The sequence below is a fragment of the Scylla paramamosain genome, chromosome 33, assembly GCF_035594125.1.
Source record: "Scylla paramamosain isolate STU-SP2022 chromosome 33, ASM3559412v1, whole genome shotgun sequence".
NCBI classification, from domain to species: Eukaryota; Metazoa; Arthropoda; class Malacostraca; order Decapoda; family Portunidae; genus Scylla; species Scylla paramamosain.
In genome coordinates this window covers 9,476,941-9,497,426 of record NC_087183.1, presented here as the reverse complement: position 1 = coordinate 9,497,426, position 20,486 = coordinate 9,476,941, and the positions used below count along the sequence as shown (strand labels likewise).

Below are 20,486 nucleotides of genomic sequence, written 5' to 3'. Positions count from 1 at the left end.
CAGATCTAATATCAAAACATGGAATATATACAGCATACATTCATATTTTTTGCTGTCAGCTCTCAAAATAAGGAACATTTTATAGTGTCTTTATTTTCATAGCCAGTCATAGTTATTTTTCACAACTAAGACTGAAGAAAGTTTACACACAAAATCAATTTCAGTACTTGTCTGATACACTCATACCATTCAGGGTTGTGGCAGTAACATTGTTTTTGGGCTGCACATTAATCCTATTAGTACTTCAGTCAATAACTTAATGGCACTGTTACTGAATGTTTTTAGGGTCAATGAGTATGAAATTTGAAGTGGATGAGATGCATATCTATATCATACATGTGTATTTCATTTATATATATTATGGAGCTTTTTAATAATATTTTTTTTAAATTTCATGATTCATTTAAGTTCATGAGCCTTCTTATTTGGATATTTCTATTGAATATATATATTTTATTACTTTGTTACTTATGTTAGTGGTTTTGTTGGGAGGCAGCAAAGTGTTATGTAAGTGTGAGGAGAAAAGGGATTTATGCCATTCAGGTTTGCATGCCAGTGGAACAGCACTCACACCATAAGCTTGTGTCCCACCATCTGTTAGTTTGAGTGGCATACACAGCACACTTTGGTTGTTTTCATGGCACAAGCAAGTCACAGCTCACCACACTAAGCATGTCTGTGGCTGCCGGCATGAAGGGCACCTCACTTCCTCATTGTTATCGTTTGATTTGTCATTTTCTGTTGGTGTCGATGTGGTGGTGTGTTGGCGTGTGTGTGGTCAGGCCGCTCCTGGACCATCGGAGCAGAGACAGAGGCCTCTCAGCACGTCCGTTCCCTCAGCCCCCAACACCGCATGGACAGTTATTCTCCTCCCACTCACCGAGGTAAGTATGCACAGCCCATGCCACCACGTTCACCAATTAGCTTTGGCTACCACTGCTGAAAGAGCCTGCACCTGACATCCATCCATACAAACGTGAATTAAGTATTACTGATGTGTGTGTGCAGAATACATATACGTATGAATACAGTATGTATGTGATATAATATGTGTCTAAATGGAGTCAAGTATAGATAGATGAATATAGATATAATTTTGATAGTACTGTGGTGTTAGATTCATTGATGTTGTATTTAGCCGTGGTAGGGAATGTTTAGTTGTTGCCAGTTATCAATACTGCATTTTTCAAAAGTTGGTTAGAATAAGAAGTATACATATGTATAAGATACTCAAGTAACAGAACTAAGAAACACATGTATATGACACTTGTTTTAAGTGGCTATTTAGAAGACACACATTCACAAGTTGCATAGTACTAATGGTCATCAAGTCAATAGTAAAGTATTTCCATAAGTTACGTGGATCTTCATGTAATATATTCTCAGTGCCACATTTGTTTTTTTATATACTTGCAATATGACATGAATGTTTATATGTAGAATTCTCTTACAGAATTTAACTACAAGAGTCATCAAATTCAATATTCTAGAAGGTGAAAGTATTAAAGAGAAGTTATTATACACTTACCACATCATAAAATTCCATCAATATCACACTATTCATCTTGCAGTGAAGGGACGCCTGCCTCCTCCTAGGGCATCAGGTGGCCGCCCCATGGAGAATCCCCTGGACAGAGTACATCGAGAGATAGCAATCCTGAAGAAGCTGAACCACCCCAATGTTGTCAAGCTGGTGGAGGTCCTCAATGATCCAGCAGAGGATAACTTCTATATGGGTTAGTATTTTCAGGAAAATTAATCAACAAATAACTTTTATGTGTAATCAGTTTTTATATAGCTTAGTAAATTTTTAAGAACATATCACCCTTAATTTCTAAACAAGTCTCTGTGTAGGCAGTTCATTCAGAGTCATTTGATTTATGAGTACCTAACTCTCAGTGGCAAAGGTCAGTTAAGTCTTAGATATTTTCTCTGTATATCTTGTTGATTTATAAAGTATCAATTTCTGAGTAACCAGCAGAGGAACATATATTAATTAAACCCTGAATAATCTCACTGTAGCCTTTTCACTCATAAGTGTCACTTAATGTGCAGACAAACTCACTGTGGAGTCTGGTAACTCCCTGACATTCTCTCAGTTAGCGTTTGGTTTTTATGACTTCTGTGATACAAGTCAGTTAATCCATGAAAAACGTATGTCAGTAAATTCCCAGGTGATTTCTGAAAATACTAAGCATCTAAATTACGTATATTATGCAAAATCTTTCAGTATTTGAGCTTCTGGAGAAGGGTGAGGTGATGGAGATCCCAACAGACATGCCTCTGAGTGAGGACCAGGCGTGGGCGTACTTCAGGGATGTCCTCCTTGGCATAGAGTACTGTAAGCATCTTGTGACCTGTGTGGCAAGTCTGCATCAATGCCAACATATGAGTATATGCTTTCCTCTAATATATCAAAGCCTATGAAAAAAAAAAAACAGATGTATGAGTGACGTATACACCAGAAGCTGATTGAAGTGAATAGTTTTTAGTTTGAATATCATGTTTCCTGGCGCATTTTTTGTTTTAATAGTTTTTAGTGTTATCATTCAAACAGAATTTTACATGCTTTATTTTTATAATGGTGTTAAAACTTTTATGAGATTTATCATAAATACTTAGTCAAAAATGCTAATGCTGTGTGACAGATTGCTGCATTCCATCAACTACGTACTCTCATGTAACGCACGTTATTAAAAATGTCTTTTCCATTTTGCAGTACACTACCAGAAAATCATTCACAGAGACATAAAACCATCAAACCTTCTCTTGGGGGACAATGGCCACATCAAGATTGCAGACTTTGGTGTGTGCAATGAATTTGATGGAAAGGACGCTTTTCTCACCAACACTGCCGGTACCCCAGCCTTCATGGCACCTGAAGCTCTATCCACCTCAAGGCACAAGTACTCTGGAAAAGTGAGTTGTGTGAAGTGAAGTTTTTATTTTCATTTTCAAGGCTTGTTGATGCTTCCATAAGTTTGAATTTATTTATGCAAAGTAAATTTCTAAAATATATAAGAAGCTGTATTTTCTTCACAGATACTTTCAAATGGCCATGTTACATTATGTGTGATGACAGTTGCTTTGTTTTCCTTCTAAACACTCCACACTTCTCAGTATGGATTTGCTCTTTATTCTGTTGTGCTAACTGTTAGTATCTCTTTATTTCAGGCAGCAGATATTTGGGCAATGGGCATTACCCTCTACGCCTTTGTGTATGGCAAGCTTCCTTTCCACGATGATAACATTGTTGTTCTCTACGACAAGATCCGAAACTCACCGCTTTCATTCCCTCCTATTCCCTTTGTCTCGGATGATCTGAAGGACTTGATCTCTTTGATGCTGGAGAAGAATCCTGCTCATAGAATAACTTTGCCAGACATTAAGGTGTGCTGACTCACTGTCTTTGATACAGATAGTTTTGTGTTCATTATTCAGGTGTGACTGAAAAATGCTAATGTTTTAGAATAATTCTGGACTAGCCATACTCCAGATGTGTGGTATACTATTCAACACTGTTTTTTGTTTTAATTTGTATATAAGTATACCTTTTGATTGTATCATTTCCTTTGTAAATGTAGACCATTTTTCACTATTTCAGTGTTTATAACTGCTTAGTCTGTGCGGAAGCACTGATATTCATTTTGTTATATGACTGGAATATGAATGTGGTATCAATGTAATAATCAAGAATGAAAACTGGAAATGAAAAAGAGAAAACACATGTATGTTATTCCAAGTAATGAATCTGCAGCTCTTAACCAATTTCATGGTGTCTGTTACTTTATAAAAAAAATCCATTTTTATGATATTTTGCATCTTTTTGTATGTCATAATATTAAAACAATGAATATTTCAGGCCACATTCATTTGTTCATTACAGTATCTTTCTTTAAGCTATAATTATTTATCTGGTAACCTTAATGTGACCCTCTCCACTAGGAACACCCGTGGGTCACTGCGGGCAATCAATATCTACTGCCAACTGAAGAGGAAAACTGCATATTAATTGAAGTGACTGATGAGGAAGTCCAGAGTTGTGTGCGTTCAATCCCCAAGCTGGAGACCCTCATCCTCATCAAGTGTATGCTCAAGAAACACAGCTTCCAGAACCCCTTCAGGATGAACATATTGTACAAAGAACAGTTTGCACGCACAGGACGATCCCACTCGGCGCCGGGTTCGTATGAGTTCTACTTGGAAAGGTATGGGTAATGGTGGTGGTGGTACTAGGCAGCTTACGTCTCTCCTCCACACTACGCCCTGCACTGCACGCCTCTCTTGCTCCTTGTGGTGTAGTATTGACCAAGCTATTGTAGTTTGTCTTTGTGTGGTGTCTGATATATAATCTACACCAATGTCTCAGTGATTGTTAATTTAAGACTGAAACTGCCTTAAATAACTTGTGCATGTTAAAGCATATTTTTCTGATACATCATATTATTGATTGATTTCCATTTGAAAGATTTGAAAGATGCATGTTCATTACAGTAATGTAAGTCCTTTGTGATCTGTCCTAGTGTGGCATCATGTATCCTTTGTATTTTTCAGTTGTGAGTGCCAAGCAACATCAACTCTGCCCTTAATCCTGGACATGAATTTTATTTGCTTTTTATATATTTTTTTGCAATGTAACAAAAAGCATAACAGCAGACCAATGACCTACATTCCTTCTAATACACAATCCTGTCTGTGACCTCTTGTGGTGAGCCTATCTGTAATCTCTTCATGATCATCATGACACCATGCAGCAGTCAGACTAGACAGACTGGAACTTTGGGACCATTCTTTGACATCAGAAATCTGTTCAGTCTGGCTATAATTGCTGTGTTTGTGGTTGTGCTCAGTGTATCTAACAATAATTTTCCAGATTGAATTTCCAAAAGATCAAACTACTCATAATTACATAACTTGATTAAGCTGTATGAAACTTGCAGCAGTCTGACCTGACTATAACAGACTATACTGTCTTTCCACTCTTACTTCTTCCTGTTACTTTCTGTATCTCATTACATTTCCTCAAATGTCTTCTGTTTTTCTATCTTTACATGTCAACACCAGACACATCCATAAACAGTGCACCTCCTCCTCCCCATGCATCCCACCTCAGAGGCCTAGAGGATGGGAATTTCTTAATTTTGCTACAAAATAAAAGTAAAGTATAGTTCTTGAACAGAGGCTGATCAGCTGACCACCTCAAAACAAACATTTGGTAAGAGGAATGTTATTAACTGAGAAGCCAATAATGTATCCAGAACATTTAGATATTTTACAAATATTTTTTTGTAAATATTTTACAAATACTTTATATGATGTGCACCACTTTGGTGTTGCATTTTTGTAAATCTTGACACACATCCACATCCACCCTCACACTGATTGCCTCCAAGACCTTTTACTTTTCAGAAGCTCATTACCAAGCAACTTCATTCTTGTCTTTCTTTTCCACAGGAATCTTTGTCAGTTTCTGAATATGTATTTGTTCATTAGATGATGGGTGAAACTATGCATACACTTTGCAATAAACAAAATATAGAATATATTGCATGGCAAGAATTATCCATCACATCAGAAAATATTAACAGATCAGAAAAAAATACTATAAACCTATGACACAAAGACACCCAAAGTTTTATAATATTTGCCATCTCAGAGTTTGTTGCTTCTTATGTTTGTTCAAGCTGCCCACTGTCCCTCATTATATTTTGTGCGTTTGCTTCAAGCTCAGCTTTGCTGCCAGATATTTCTTTATTGCTGATCATAATAAGTTACTTTTATGATTAGTTTTGATTTCAGTATAAATTAGCCTGCATCAAATGCATCAAGTAAAGATGATATTGTTTATTTGACTGGATATGTCATGATGTATATCTGTTAAGAGAAATATGGAAATATTAAGAAGCATTTTGCATTGTCTGTATCATGGTAGTGAAGGTCCTTGATGCATGTAGAGAATAGGCAAAAATACATGATCATATATGTATGTATCAACAGAGTAGTATTTTACGCATTGGCTACATCACATATACATGCATCAGGAAACCACAAGCCTGATCCTTACTGATTAAGAAAGATTCACATTCTAATCTTTGGCTTTAATTCAACAGGAAGAGGTCGCTCGATACCTCCCTCCCAGCAGTAGATGAGATAGAAGTGGGTGAAGACAGATGATAAGGGTAAAGAGGCAGCAGGTAGGATCCTGACTAACCATGCAATAAGGACAAGTAGGTGCACAAAGAAGAGGAAGATGTGACTGTGGAAGGTTACAGCCTTAGTAAGTCAATGGCTGCTGTCTTCAGAGGGTATGCAGATTTTCTCTAAAAAGAATTGTTTACATAAAAGGAAAATTCATATAAAACAGTACAAAAGGAAAAGGCAGTTTTATTTAGTATATTTTGAAAAGTAGTCCATCTTACTGAATCAGTGAAAGTGGTGTCATACTTAGAGTGCATTGCAAAAGGGAAATTATTTATATGTTCAGTACTAAGGGATATATCTCATAAGCACACAAATGAAATTCTAAAGACACAGGCATTATAGCAATTTAATAAAATACTTTCATTGACAGAGCTATATGTAACCTTTCTTTCTGTATGTGGTAAATTTAATACATTGTCAACTTTATAGGTAACTACCTATGTGTTTTTTTTTTTAACTTCTCTTAGTTCTTGTTTTTTTTTTTTTCCAGATTTTCTTTCTGTAATAAAATTTCACAGATATACCATTTCTAGACCTCATACAAAATAAAAGAATGATAATGAAATGCATCCCATAAGTAGATGAAACTCAATAAATACTTGAGTTGTTGATATGATATACAAATAAAGTTCCCTATTCCTGCAAGCACTAACAGTTCTGCAAGAACATAGCTGTCATGACAGTGGTGGTGCTACTGAACAAGAAAGGTCTTGGTGTCTTTGATATTTTCATCCTAACTCATAACTAACATAACATAAGGTGTGCCGTACTCAGTCATGAGCGCTGGCGCAGGGCTGGCAGTGCCACCCTTCCTGGGCCTCGGCACATGGAGTAGGGTGTAGTCAGACATGCTACTACCTAAACTACCACACTCCCCATAACTACCATCAACATTTTAATTCTTGAAGACAATCAGATGTTTTAACTCAAAATTTCAATGTAAGTCTTAACAAACTGATGCCTAACCCTTAAAGTTATGTGTAATTCTAAGACAAGACTTAATTGTCTTCATATTACATCATACGTATTTACCTTCAGATTAATGTCAAATGCTACCAGTCATTATCAGGAGTGTTTGCCCTTATAATTGTTATTTATTTCTTATTTTGTATATTAATGAAAAAAAAACATTCCAAATGTGAACAGATGGCCAGAGTAATAAGAAGATAAGCTAGGATGAATGTATCAGAGATGCCTTAGTTTGTTATATCAAGGTTGTAGAGCATACATAGTAGGTACAAGTCATCATAGCAAAGTTGTTTCCACAAAGTAGTGCAGGTGATGTTCTATTAGTCCATGCTAGTACTGTTAGCTCATGATGCTTGTGCCATGTGAGGTGGCTGTGAGCTAAGACTTGTTGAGACATAAGTACTGCTGCTCATGTGATGGTTTATTTTCCTTAGGATGTTCATCATGCATAATTGAATATTGCATTTATAATTCTCATACTAGCTTTTTCATACATCAGTAATTCAGTGATATATAGCTGTATATTCATCAACTCATTGTATGTAATACAATGTGAGATTTGAGACAGTCATTACAGTCTCGTAATTATTCTGTGATTTTCTAATAAGCCAATAAAAGTGAGTGGTGCACTAGAAGCAGACATTACCCAGCCCAGGGAGCAGGCTCTTAACAGCTGATGTCAGACAACAAACAGAGATACACAATAGTAGCATTTCCCTTAGAGATGTTTGTACTTTCAGATTATCTTGATTCAGACATAAAAGAGCAGGTCTTTTTATCGTTCTCCGTATCAGTGGCTGGTCGGCAGGTCAGCGGGTCTGGTGTTTATCACTGGGGAGTGTCCAGTGCTAGTGTGCATCAAGCTCTTTCTTACCTATGAACTAAGTTAATTTTCTATGCAATGTAAGTCCTTCAAAGCTATCCTGCATCACCTCCCTCTAGGACATGTATTAACCATTGCTCCTGCACATTTTTTTATTCATGTCTGTATGTAAATCAGTAGGATATATTTATCTGATTTATCATCTAAAAATTTACACTGTTAACATCAATATGGATTATGCCACAGCATAATTTCTTTTTTTCATACTTGTTCAAAATTTTTGACAGTACTGAGTTTGATACCTGATAAGATTATAATTATGCAATCATAACTGCAAGTTTTAGCAACAAAGTAAGCTTTAAAATAAACTAGATATTGTTAGAATAGAGCAGACATTAAATAAAATAGAAATTATTTGTTTTTTTATCATTTATGTAAATACATACTATGAAAAAATATCTTCCATCTAAAATTCATATACAGATTACCTATGTTATGTAAAATATAAATTTGAATATGCCTGTCATGCTTCCTCATTATATGTTCAAAGACCTTTAATACATTGTACATTATGAAATCTATAGAAGAAACTGTCCAAAAAAACTTTTCCTTTAATTATATTGTTCATAATTATTATAAATAATGAGTTCTATATATGATACATACTCAGATATATGATATCTCCACTCAAAGCATTTCTAGTTCAGACTCAGTTATGGAAGTCTGAGTCTAGTTATTAATTGGTCGAGATGGAGTGTGGTCCTGTCTTGGGTCATCAAGGGGAAGTGATGTCAGATTGGAAAGTCATAAATCTGAGATGTGTTACTCTTCTTTGTGCTTGTTTCATTCATGAAAGCTTTGAATTTATAAATTTGAATGATAATTTTTTAGCACAAAAAAAAAAAAAAATGCTGCAAGTGCTTCACAATTGATAACCATTTTCATTTCAAACAGATCAGTAATAATTATGAGATAAAATATTAGGTTTAGGAACTAAACCTTGGGAAATGATTGTCCTTTTCTTGAAAGCTGGTGACAATGAAGTGGTGCATAAATTAGAAATTAAGGATATCAATTGCATGAAATTGAAGCACTTGTGTCCTTGTACATAAGTGAGATACTGTCTGCAAGGGTTACTTTAAGTGGAAATCCTTCTGATTCATAAAGCTGTAATTAGTCTCCTTACTGTGGGTCAGCAGCTGAGGATTCCACGCAGCAATACTGATGACAGGGAATGGCTCTTTGTAAATTGCTTCATCCAAGGAAATCTGACCATGATTATTGTTTGCCAATTGTATATCTTTATTTTCAATAGTGTATTGTTCCATGGATGTCCTGTTGAAATTTTTGCAGGCATATTTTTCTATGCAAGCTAATTGTCATTGTAAGCAGCATAATATTTGTTTAGCAACAAAATATAAGCTGGAATTATTCTAAAAAATATATACATATAATGTGTGTGTGTGTCTGTGTGTGTACGTGTGTGTGTGTGTGTGTGTGTGTGTGTGTGTGTGTGTGTGTGTGTGTGTGTGTGTGTGTGTGTGTGCGTGTGTGTGTGTGTGTGCGTGCAAAATGGAGGTCAAAACATGAATATAATATACAGGCAGAATTGAAATGTGAAGGTCAAATATTTCATTCAGTGTAATAGTGTGATCCACATGATGAATTTCCCTAAGTTGTTTGGTCATAGGTATCTATTGCATGTGCTCTCTATAGTTTTGCTACAGCTGGTTGCTTGGTGATATGCAGAAACTCCCTGCAAACATATTTTTGAATATATAATTATGTTGCTTATTCATTTTTATTTTCTCTTGTATTTCTGTGCATATAATGAATTATTTCCTACCAACACACTTTATTCCAGAGTTACATAAAGTTGTAATTTGCATCAGTTGTACTGGTTCCTCCTTCAATACTCTCAAGCTCAATGCATCCACTCATTACCACTCTACTCTTCACAATAATCAATTTAATGAAGAGTAAGCTGGATTTAGAAATGTGAAAGAATGTGTGGACTTTTTTTATTTTTTTTTATTTAAGGATGAACATTAAGAAAAGAAAGCAAAATGAAGGCAGGCATATGCTGCATTTATAAAGCTTTAAATGATATTTGATTAAATTAACTGGAATCAGTATGGAGGGAGAGGGGGGAAGGGTGCATGGTGGTGTGAAGACCATTTGAAAAGGTGTAAAATTATTAAAGTGACTTTGGAATTAGGTGAAAACTTCAGATCAGGCTGAAGAGTGTGTAATATCATAATGTCTATCAGATTTGTCAGAGCATTGAGAGAGATGAAAATAAGACTGGTAAATTTGGAATAGGACTGTTTGCAGATCAGGGATGGAATGAATACAGAAGTTGTGTACATATTTGAATATGAATATTAGTTCTTCAGTTCCTACAAATATGAATATGAATGCACTGAAATATTGTTAATTCAAATATGAATGTGTGTACTTCATGAAAGTATTCACAAATGTATTCATGAATACAGAGGCTTAGCAGACCTGATGCCTTTTGCTTCCTTATCAATGCTTGTGATGCAGCATGTCTCATTGTACATACTTCACACATACTGCCTGCTAACCATCATGTTTTTCTGAAGCAAGGGAAGAGCAGATACAACTAATGCCACATGAAGTTACTGGAACTGAGTTTTAAGATGCCTAGCATAAGTTATCTTAAGTGTTTAAGTTTCATATTTTGTTGTATTGTGTTTTTACTTTATAGCAAACCTATTTGAAAGAAATCATGTACACAAAAGGGCAGCTATTTGAAGACTGGTAACAGTTAATCTTGCTTTTTTCCCTCTTGTTGTTTTTTTTTTTCCCATTGATATGGAAACACACTATTCAGTCCCACATGACAAGCACACAGTTACGTTCTTGTTATCTCATCGCTGACACTTTATTGCATATACATTTTATTATTCTTTTTACATTAATGTGATTTCATTCCAAACATTCAGTCTCAAACAGACTGACTGTCCCCTCAAGCTCCAGTATCACTGCTTTCTTTCAAGATTTGATTCCCACCACAGGTCTCATGAGAATGAATGTTTGAATTGGAATTTAGACAAAAAATAGTATTGTCTTATGTATAGTAAAATATATAGAAAATAAAAAAATAAAATAAAATAAGAAGTCCAAGTAACCAGCACTTTCTGTCTGGCATAATCTAGACTTTAGGAGCCAGGCAGCAAGACTTTCACTCTATGCCACATGGCAGGTGTTGTGTTATGTACATATTTTTCATAACATTGTATAACTAGTCTTGCTGTTGTTGCAACTATTGACTCTATTAACAATTGTATAAAGACTTCACATTTTAAATATAAAAAAAAAAATTTACAAGCCAGATTTTTCATTCAAAACCATCTACACATTATTTAATTATACAGAGAAATCTTATTGTATGGAAGACTACTCAATAAAAGTCACTCAGTTAAACAATTCATAACCAAATATCATTTTCTCTTGACAGTAATGTCTGTTTACATATGTTTGTCTGTCTGTCGATATTTATCTACTCGCAAAGCTAAGTTGCCCAATAAAGGAAACATTAATATCTTCTATTGCTTCACATTATAAAGCACCGAAATTCGTTGTGAATGAGACGACAAGGGAAGAACTCAAATGCCACGAGTCCTCGAAGTGATGTTTCGACCCGATGACGATCCAACACAACTACGCCATTTTGCTAGAAGCAAGGGGAAGAAGCAGGTGAGGTGACTTTTCCATCGTTATATCCATATATATATATATATATATATATATATATATATATATATATATATATATATATATATATATATATATATATATATATATATATATATTTGTACAACATTCGCTCCGTACCGGCAAAAGAGGATGAAAAAGAAGGGAGAAGAAAAGGAAGAGGAGGAGAGTTGGTTAATTAACTGATTGAGTGATTTAATGATTTATTGATTGATTTTTCTAAGACGTTGCAATAATGGAGGAGGATCAGGGCCGAACCATGGCCACCACCTCCTGCTTCAGTCTCGGGTTGTGGCCGATTGCGTTTCCGGTGTCTGGGCGGAGATCCATTTGCTTCCCTGGAAGGGGAGTGAAGGTGAAGGCCTGGAAGAGTGCCACGGTGAACATGAAGACTTCCATGCGCGCCAGTCCCTCCCCGACGCACTGCCGCTTCCCTGCACCACACACAGACCACCACAGTCAATTTAATGATGAAAATAGAAATGTGTGTATATATGAGAAGTAGGTGGGTGCAGCTGAGATGAGGATGTCTAGATGAATATAGTGTTGGTGCCCGGTATTGGTGACAATGAATGGGATGTGAACCGTTGGTAGCGCACTGCATCATAGTACCGCTAGAACTGAAATTTGTACTGAAATGTTAAATAACTTTAGTTTAGATATAAAAATAGTACGAATTTCACTTCAGACAGGAATGCTGCACTAAAGAATCGTCTGGATAGATACAAGACATGTTTTGTATTTGTTTTCCTAGCGGTACTTCAAAATTTAGAGCTCAAATTCTGCCTTCCATTAGGAGTTAATATTAAGCTGCTTTACACGTATGACTCTTATGGTTGAAGCGTTATCGTTAATTATACCCACCGCAGGATCTGTACCTTTAACTACAGCATTTTTACCGCCGTTCTTTGACATGGGACAGTTCTCTTAAGGCACGGAGAACGACTTTCCCGCTTTGCTCATTAGGGTCAACTTCCAAGAATGGTAGTAACAAATAAAAGTTAGGTTTCGTTGACTAAGCTAGGATAGTTTACATTGGGTTAGTTATGTAATGTTAGGATAGATAACTTAGGGAAGGTTAGATTAAGTTAGATTAGTTAAGTATGGTTAGATTCGGTTAGTTACATAAGGTTAGGTTAGGTAGGTTTAGCTTAGTTTAGTTACGTAAGATTAGATTAGTTAGGTAGGCTTGGGTTAGTTACGAGATCAGTTCAAGTTAGGTTAGGGCAAGATTAGAATGTTGCTGGGAAGACTCACCAACTCCGAAGGGCATAAATCCAGCCTTCTTGGCGGAAAACTTGCCCTCTGCAGTGATCCAGCGCTCCGGCAGGAAGTCGTCGGGGTTGTCCCAGTGCCGCGTGTCCCTGTGGATCTCGGAAATCACGTTGCTGATGATGGAGCCCTGCGCAGAGAGAGAGAGAGAGAGAGAGAGAGAGAGAGAGAGAGAGAGAGAGAGAGAGAGAGTACGACCTAGCGAGTTGAAGTTACTGGAATTTCAAAAGGCGTTTTTTTTTTTATTCCACTGATAATTTATTAATGATTCTGCGCCATTAATGGAATAAAAATCATCAGAACAGAACTGAACATGCGGCATTTTAAAGGCAGTCATTTTGAGACCACCAAGCTTTTGAAAATATTGATCAGAGGCAAAGAATCAGAGGAAAAAAAAAAAAAAGGCAAAGCTAGACAAATGCACAGAGAGTATCCAACAACTTTGAGGCAGCCAGACCCACCTTCGGGATGGTGTAGCCTCCTATCTCGGTGTCTCGGGTGGCCACGTGCTGGGCTCCAAGGGCTGCCAGGGAGGTGATTCTAAGAAGCTCGTGTACCACCGCCTCCGTGTAGGGCAGCCTGTGGGACTCAGGCATCATTACATCATACTTTCAAACGTTGTGGTGCCTCATCTACATTGCTTTCAGCTTGCTCGAGCTGCGGCTGGAGGGAGCTATAAGTGGGGAGGAACCTTACTTCACCTTTGTAATCTTACTTATCTTACTTTAAATTACATAGTATAGCATATCGCAGACTGCCTTGCAAAGACCAGTGGGTCTTTTAATGTTTGTTTATCCTTTTTTTGATGCTTTATGTCCTCTCTCTTGCCTTCTGACAAGACAGGGATGATGGGTGGACCTATCTATATATTTTATTACAAGGACAATCATTGTAGGCATTGTGGCGTCTTGCACATCGTCAGAATCCGACTAATTATTCTTGTTGTCTTTGAAAATAGTCTTAATGAAGGAACAAATCGTTGAATAATGCGATAGATGAAGACGTTTAAAAAAGCGTCCTGACAATAAAGTGTTGCGCCTCCGTCATCGTGACCTCACCTGGGTTTGTCCTCGAGGTTGGGTAGCGTCCCCCGGGGCAGCACCTCGTCAAGCTCCCGCTGCAATTTCTCCTGAACCCTCGGGTAGTTGGCCAAGTAGAATATCATCCAGACCGTTGTGTCGCGGGTGGTCAGCGAGCCAGCATTGAACAGGTCGAAGATGAGGAAGCACAGGTCCCTCTCTGTTGCCACACACACACACACACACACACACACATACACGAGAAAAAAAAAAAAAAAACATTAATAATTAAATATAAGATCCGAAAATATGACAAATTGATATTCTCTATAATCAATTTCTTAATGCTAGAGAATGGAAGATGATCTTGCAATCCTGGAAGCGAAGTGCGCTCTTAACGAACAGTATTACGGGACCGGAGTACTTAAGCGATGAGATTAGCCGTGTCTGCTTAATGAGTGTGTGCAGGTGAAGGGTTAGTGCTAGACAGTTGACAGTACGGTTGTAGGTCACTCACCACTGCAGGTGGAGTCCGGATTTTCTTTCTCCATCTCTGTCAGATAAGCGTCTATCAGATCTCTGGGGTTGTCACGGTCCAGCGTCTTCTTGTGTTCGGCAATCACCTCCTGCAACACCCCGCAGTCAGTCAAGAAGGGGAGAGTGCGATAGATAACCACGGTTGGAGTCAACCCTTCCCTGCCCATCCCCGGGTCCCACCACTGGCCACACTAACACAAGGGTTAAACTCTGCTGTGTTGCCTTGACAGGAAGAGCAGGGACAGTACATACCATCCTTACCTTAAAGTAAGCGAAGAATTTTTCCTTGGCATTCTCGACAAGGTCGAGATGACATATCCTGTTCAGAATGGGCCTAGGGAGGATCTTTCCAAGCCAGGGAAGAAGGTCGAAGATGGCAAGATTCTTCATGGAGTCCATCAGTAATTCCACGCATTCCCTAAACTCCACGAACTTTGGGTCAGTGACCTTGAACTGGATATCTGAATAGAAAATTATGAGAATCACTCTTGCGTTACTCAGCGCCTGTGCTTTTATTGTCATTATCATTATTATTATTATTATTATTATTATTATTATTATTATTATTATTATTATTTTTATTATTATCATCATCATCATCATCATCATCATCATCATCATTATTATTATTATTATTATTATTATTATGATTATTATTATTATCATCATCATCATTATTATTATTATTATTATTATTATTATTATTATTATTATTATTATTATTATTATTATCATTATTTTCTTTATTCTCTCTCTCTCTCTCTCTCTCTCTCTCTCTCTCTCTCTCTCTCTCTCTCTCTCTCTCTCTCTCTCTCTCTCTGCACAGTCTTGAGGATCACGTGCTGGACTTTCCAGCACCAGCTGTAACGCACACATCAGCCCATCCTCTTATTCAAGGAGGATGGTGACTGCTCACTCATCAGTGAGGCTCGGACACCGAGCCTCACCTTGTAAAGTGACAGACTAAGACGTGTGTGTGTGTGTGTGTGTGTGTGTGTGTTCCATCACTTACTGCCGACCATCTGCCAAACAATGTTGACCACGGCGACAGACATGGCGTGAGGGAGACGTGCCGGCCGGCCAGCTTGCTTTTTAATCTCTTCCACCATCATGGCGGCTTGCGTGTGCACGGCCGCCACCAGCTTGGACTTGCCCATGCCTAGGTCTCGCAGCTGCCTGAGAGCGAAACGACGGTTGTTTTGCCACAGGAGGCCGTTGCTGCCCACCACTCCTGCAAGGGTTGAAGCAGCCACGTTAGAAATCATCATTATCATTACCTTTATCACCAGCAGCAGCAGGTGTAACTATCATCACATGAGGGCTGCACTCACTCTTACGTAATCAATGCTTGGTATTCCACGAAAACAGCGTTTCCTAAGTTATCTGTGATAACATCATTGTGGAGATTCAAGATACAGAAAGCACCTACCCTTCGGACTCTTCTCGCCGAGGCAGAATATCTGCCAGGGCGGCCTGTCGATGAAGTCGGTGCTGGTGAAGGCTTCGCGGGCCATCTTTTGGTCGTGGAGGAACACCATGATGTGGACTCCCATCCGCCATCTGCCGGACGGGGCACAAATCAGCAAAAACTTTGACGCAGTTGAAAGGTGAATCAAATTAACTTGATGCGAGTCAAAACGATAATGACAGATACGTTATATATCACGTGAAAAATTACGACGAAAATTATTGCACAATTATTATACAACAAGACTTTAGGAGAATTAATAAACTTAATAAGTTCGAGAATTTTCCTAACGAAAACCTGCCCATAAGTTTGTCCACATCTAAATACACACTAATAGTTAAAATCACAAATGTCTGTAAGCATCCCATTATCATAATATTTTTTCATCATAACATAAGTTGGAAGAAAAGTGGAAGTTTACATGTAGATGCTCCCATGTTTTTTGTAGAGATCCCTGAGGTGGTCTTCGAGTGACTTGAAGGGGAGCGGCACGTAGCCCACCAGAGGCAGACCCCACCGGCCTGAGGGGAGGCAGAGGCGGCATGAGTAGAGATAATTTTATCACTGAGCTACCCAAGTTAACGTAAATCAATCCTATTGCTCTCCATTACTGAAATCAAGATAAATAACATGAACTTGAGTATTGAGAAGCGAAGGAGGCGAATTATTTTCATTGGTCAACGCTGATGAACCAACGGCGATGAACCAACACATGGAGAGGAAAATAAAACCTGTATTTTTATCTATTTATTTGTTTATTTATTTTTCAGAAGAATGTTAAGGATTCCTTGAACTGCCAGAATCATGAATGAAGAAACGCTGAGAAAATCAGATATGCAGGACGCATCACGTCCTACATCAGGAGACAGCTAAAATTTGTGGGATCAGAAACAAAGACCCATAGAATGACTGCTCGCTGGGAGGAATCTAAGGAGTAAGAGCAAGAGGTTGACGGAGACAGTTTATTGAACGATAATGAAAGACGATGAACAGTGAGGAACCACATTATGATGGACTGGGAAAGCAATGAGTGGCATCCCACGCCCGCCGAGGTCACGTGACAGGCTTTTCAGTAAAACAAGATGCAGCTTAATCTAGTACAGCCTTTTTGACAAATAACGTGTCAACAGTGTATTCCCTATAAACTATGAACGCGGTGGACATTAATACGTAAATGTTCAAAATGTTGACACCCTAATTCAGGTAATATGCAAATATCGCGATGATTAAGAACTTCCGTGTATCTGCCAGGTGTGACAAACCACAATTCTTCCTAGGATGCTCTTTTTATTCGCTTTATCTCTCATAAAATCTGCAGGGGTAAGTGAACTTGTTGCATATTGATTTTTTTCCGGTAAAAAAAAAAAAATAATAATCAGCTTTTTTAATGCACTGAATTTTCTTATAATGTGATTTTTTTTTTTTTTATGACGCGGAATCTTTGTTAGACTATATCTGGAATCATAAAAAAAAGTCTATTAGCTCCCAACAATCTCTAAAAATTATTGAAATAAGGCTCCGCATGAATGCTGCCTCCTGTCGTATATATTTTGTCTACCTTGCAGTCTGTATTTACCTGCCTGGCTACCTCCTCGTTTGTCTGTCTGTATGTCTGTTTCGGTCAGTAGTCCACTCTTTTTATTTATTTATTTTTGTCAGTCAGGCAAGCAGGTGATCGGTCAGGGTGTCTATCTTTTCATTCAGTCAATCTTAATTACTAATATCAGTCAATTAATCATTATCTCTCTCTCTCTCTCTCTCTCTCTCTCTCTCTCTCTCTCTCTCTCTCTCTCTCTCTCTCTCTCTCTCTCTCTCTCTGAAACTCACCCGGGGGAAGGTCACTGGGTTTCTTCAACACTTGCCACAGGAGGAAGAGCACAGCAGCACCCAACACCACCTCCACCCACATGGTTGATCAGCCAAGACTGTGGAGGGAGAGTGTTCTAATGTCTTTCCTGGGTGATTTAACATTCTTCCTTGTTAACTATCAGTTCAAACATCGCCTATCGTTACTGCTTCTTTACTTCACTGTCACTGTTGTTTTAAGGTATATTTTGCCTAAGTGTGCACTGGTAAATTTGAAAGGAACAACCGGAAAGTGAACAGGACATTCGTAAAGCCTGTAGTGCTGACGAAGGATGAGAGGGAGCAAGCGTCCTTGAGTTTTCCTCGTCCGTGATTGACGAACGTGGTTGTGGCAGTTGTTGTTGCTCTTGCGGGTGTTACTGTTATCATCCTTATCAGTGTGTGTGTGTGTGTGTTTCAACATATGTATTTTCTTAACCAGATACTATTTGTGAAGATGTTTCATAAATCTCATCGTTATAAATATTTATGTATCACAATTGTAATTTACTGTAAAGAACACCATCATTCCACCCCCAGTCACTACAGTCATGCATCTGTATTTCCATTGCTTCTGTATTTTCACCTTCCTATGACTTGAATTCCTTCAAGAGGGAGGTTTCAAGACACTTATTCATCAATTTTTGACTACTGCTTTGAACATTTTATGGGACTGGCATTTCAGTGGGCATTTTTTTTATTGGATTTTTGTTGCCCTTGGCCAGTGTCCTTCCTACATAAAAAAAAAAAAAAAAAAAAAAAATGCTGGTGTTGTCGACATATCCCTTTGCTGTCAATTTACTTACCGGTCGGGGATGACTTGAAGACAGAGAGCAGCTACAGCAGTGGTACCGTACTCCAAACACTAAACAGACGACGAGGACCCTCACTCACACACTCCCACAACCTTCACGTGTCAACCGCTTTATCCCAGTGTCTATCTCGAAGATGCCAACGATACATTTGTTTGGTACTGCCTGTGTATTTGCGCAGCGTGAAAAAAAAAAAAAAAATTCCGTAGACCAGGAATACTGATAAATCGAACAATTAGAGACGATGTGGTGCAAACTTGCGACGTATAGATGCAACTACTTCTTTGCATACAGTCCATGCTTGTTTGTGGTTAATTAGGAAACGTTACATCACCGTGACTAGCGCCGCCTTGTTTTATGATGCATCACGATGACAAGAGCATGGAGTTGCGTTCAAGCGTATTAAGCAGAATGCACGTCATTCCCACAGTAGTCAAGATGAGTGCAAGTTCCATATTTAGAAATACTTGCAAGCTCCCACCAAGATTGATTTCAAAGACCAGAGACGATTAGTTGGACTCCTGTGTGTTTTTTGTTCCATTAATGATGTAGAATCCTTGAGCCATACAGTTTCATGAATATTAAAGAGACGTCATCGCATTCCCATATAAAGTGAAAGGAAAGACGTGAGAGAAGGTCGGTCAGTAAAATCAAATGGCTTAGATTTTCGTTAGCAGTGCTCGGCCACAGATTTTTGGTGAGTCTCTCTCTCTCTCTCTCTCTCTCTCTCTCTCTCTCTCTCTCTCTCTCTCTCTCTCTCTCTCTCTCTCTCTCTCAGGAATCCTGAAAACTTGGAAATCTTAACAACTTCCACCAGAATCTGTTGAAAGTATTCGTGACAAAACGTCGAAACGGAATAGTACCAGTGAGTATGAACGCCCACATGGGAATGACACTATATAAGATCGTCGTGATTCGACAGATTCACTTGGCCAAAACCTGCTGAAATGCCACTCAGCTCAACTTTATAGTAAACTTGTTACAAAAATTGAAGCAAGTTCTTAGGGACAGATGATCAAGTGAACCTTTTCCTTAGCACTCGCAGTCTGCAAAGGAATAATCACTCTGCGAGATTCTGAGAAGTGCTGTAATTTGTTACGCGATGTTTCTTAGGAAAATTATCAGTCTCTGCAATTTTCCGATACATAATACACAACATCATTGTGTTACTTTACGAGGTGTCCCTTCAGGTTAGCTAAGATCGACTTTTCCGTGAGACAGGCGTATGTCGCTGTTGGCAAAGTGAAGCAGTTAAGGTGGGTTCATTGCGATGATACGCTAATTATGGAATGCCACGAGCTGACACTGGCGGTGGCTGCAACGCGAGTTTGCTGTGCCAAGGATTCTATCTTATACATTATTTGTGCTATGCTATACACCTTCTCTTCCAAGGGGAGCTACAGTGGCAGTGACGAGTGACGGCATGCCCTTGTTGCCAGAGTGACTCACATGTTACTGAGGACGCACATGCGTCAGCCAAGCTTTCTTTGAAAAAAAATCGCTGGGCCGGCGACAGGCAAGATACATGAGCGACAATCTCACACATTGCAAGCGTAACACCTTTATTAAAAAAAAAAAAAAAAAACACTATAGCGATTGGAAGCCACGTGGTTTTCTATTATACACCTCCAGTAGCTAACGAAGCATCGCAGCCGATGTGAAGTCACCTTTAGGCGGGACTTGAGCGGGACTCCATGAAGTGACTCACTTAAGCTTGAATAGGGATGTCCGCTTTGAGGGCTGGCTACTGACAAAGATTAATGTAACGTGTCATCCTTTGTTGGAGTGGCCACAGACAT

At 38.3% G+C, this 20,486-nt stretch overlaps 2 protein-coding genes across 6 annotated transcripts in view; one reads left to right on the top strand and one right to left on the bottom strand.

Annotated features, from left to right (window-relative positions):
- LOC135089642 (calcium/calmodulin-dependent protein kinase kinase 2-like) overlaps positions 1-11,345 on the top strand; it is a 187,221-nt gene extending 175,876 nt beyond the window's left edge. For 3 of the 5 annotated variants that reach the window (XM_063985517.1, XM_063985516.1, XM_063985518.1), the window contains 7 exons: positions 783-884; positions 1,572-1,736; positions 2,231-2,341; positions 2,720-2,919; positions 3,175-3,390; positions 3,946-4,208; positions 6,111-11,345. In XM_063985517.1, coding sequence (XP_063841587.1) covers positions 783-884; positions 1,572-1,736; positions 2,231-2,341; positions 2,720-2,919; positions 3,175-3,390; positions 3,946-4,208; positions 6,111-6,174 — 1,121 coding nt within the window. In that variant the 3' untranslated portion in view covers positions 6,175-11,345. The remainder of the gene's footprint in view (positions 1-782; positions 885-1,571; positions 1,737-2,230; positions 2,342-2,719; positions 2,920-3,174; positions 3,391-3,945; positions 4,209-6,110) is intronic. The other 2 variants (XM_063985519.1, XM_063985520.1) reach the window with 2 other exon arrangements.
- A 579-nt stretch (positions 11,346-11,924) lies between these two features.
- LOC135089643 (cytochrome P450 2L1-like) lies at positions 11,925-18,841 on the bottom strand. Its single transcript, XM_063985521.1, has 11 exons — positions 18,682-18,841; positions 17,858-17,955; positions 16,452-16,551; positions 15,992-16,122; positions 15,575-15,793; positions 14,824-15,023; positions 14,543-14,651; positions 14,065-14,245; positions 13,468-13,585; positions 12,992-13,136; positions 11,925-12,168 (listed from the first exon to the last, which is right to left on the bottom strand). Exons 2-11 carry the CDS (start codon positions 17,937-17,939, stop codon positions 11,981-11,983), a joined length of 1,473 nt encoding a protein of 490 aa, XP_063841591.1. The 5' UTR covers positions 17,940-17,955; positions 18,682-18,841; the 3' UTR covers positions 11,925-11,980.
- Between the last annotated feature and the right edge of the window lie 1,645 nt (positions 18,842-20,486).

Excerpts from the sequence above, each read along its gene's own strand:
- LOC135089643 (XM_063985521.1), bottom strand. The coding sequence starts at position 17,939 with ATGTGGGTGGAGGTGGTGTTGGGTGCTGCTGTGCTCTTCCTCCTGTGG. Across the intron at positions 15,794-15,991 it reads CGGCGAGAAGAGTCCGAAGG|GAGTGGTGGGCAGCAACGGC; the intron begins GTAGGTGCTTTC and ends CAACCCTTGCAG. Across the intron at positions 14,246-14,542 it reads TCCGGACTCCACCTGCAGTG|AGAGGGACCTGTGCTTCCTC; the intron begins GTGAGTGACCTA and ends GTGTGGCAACAG.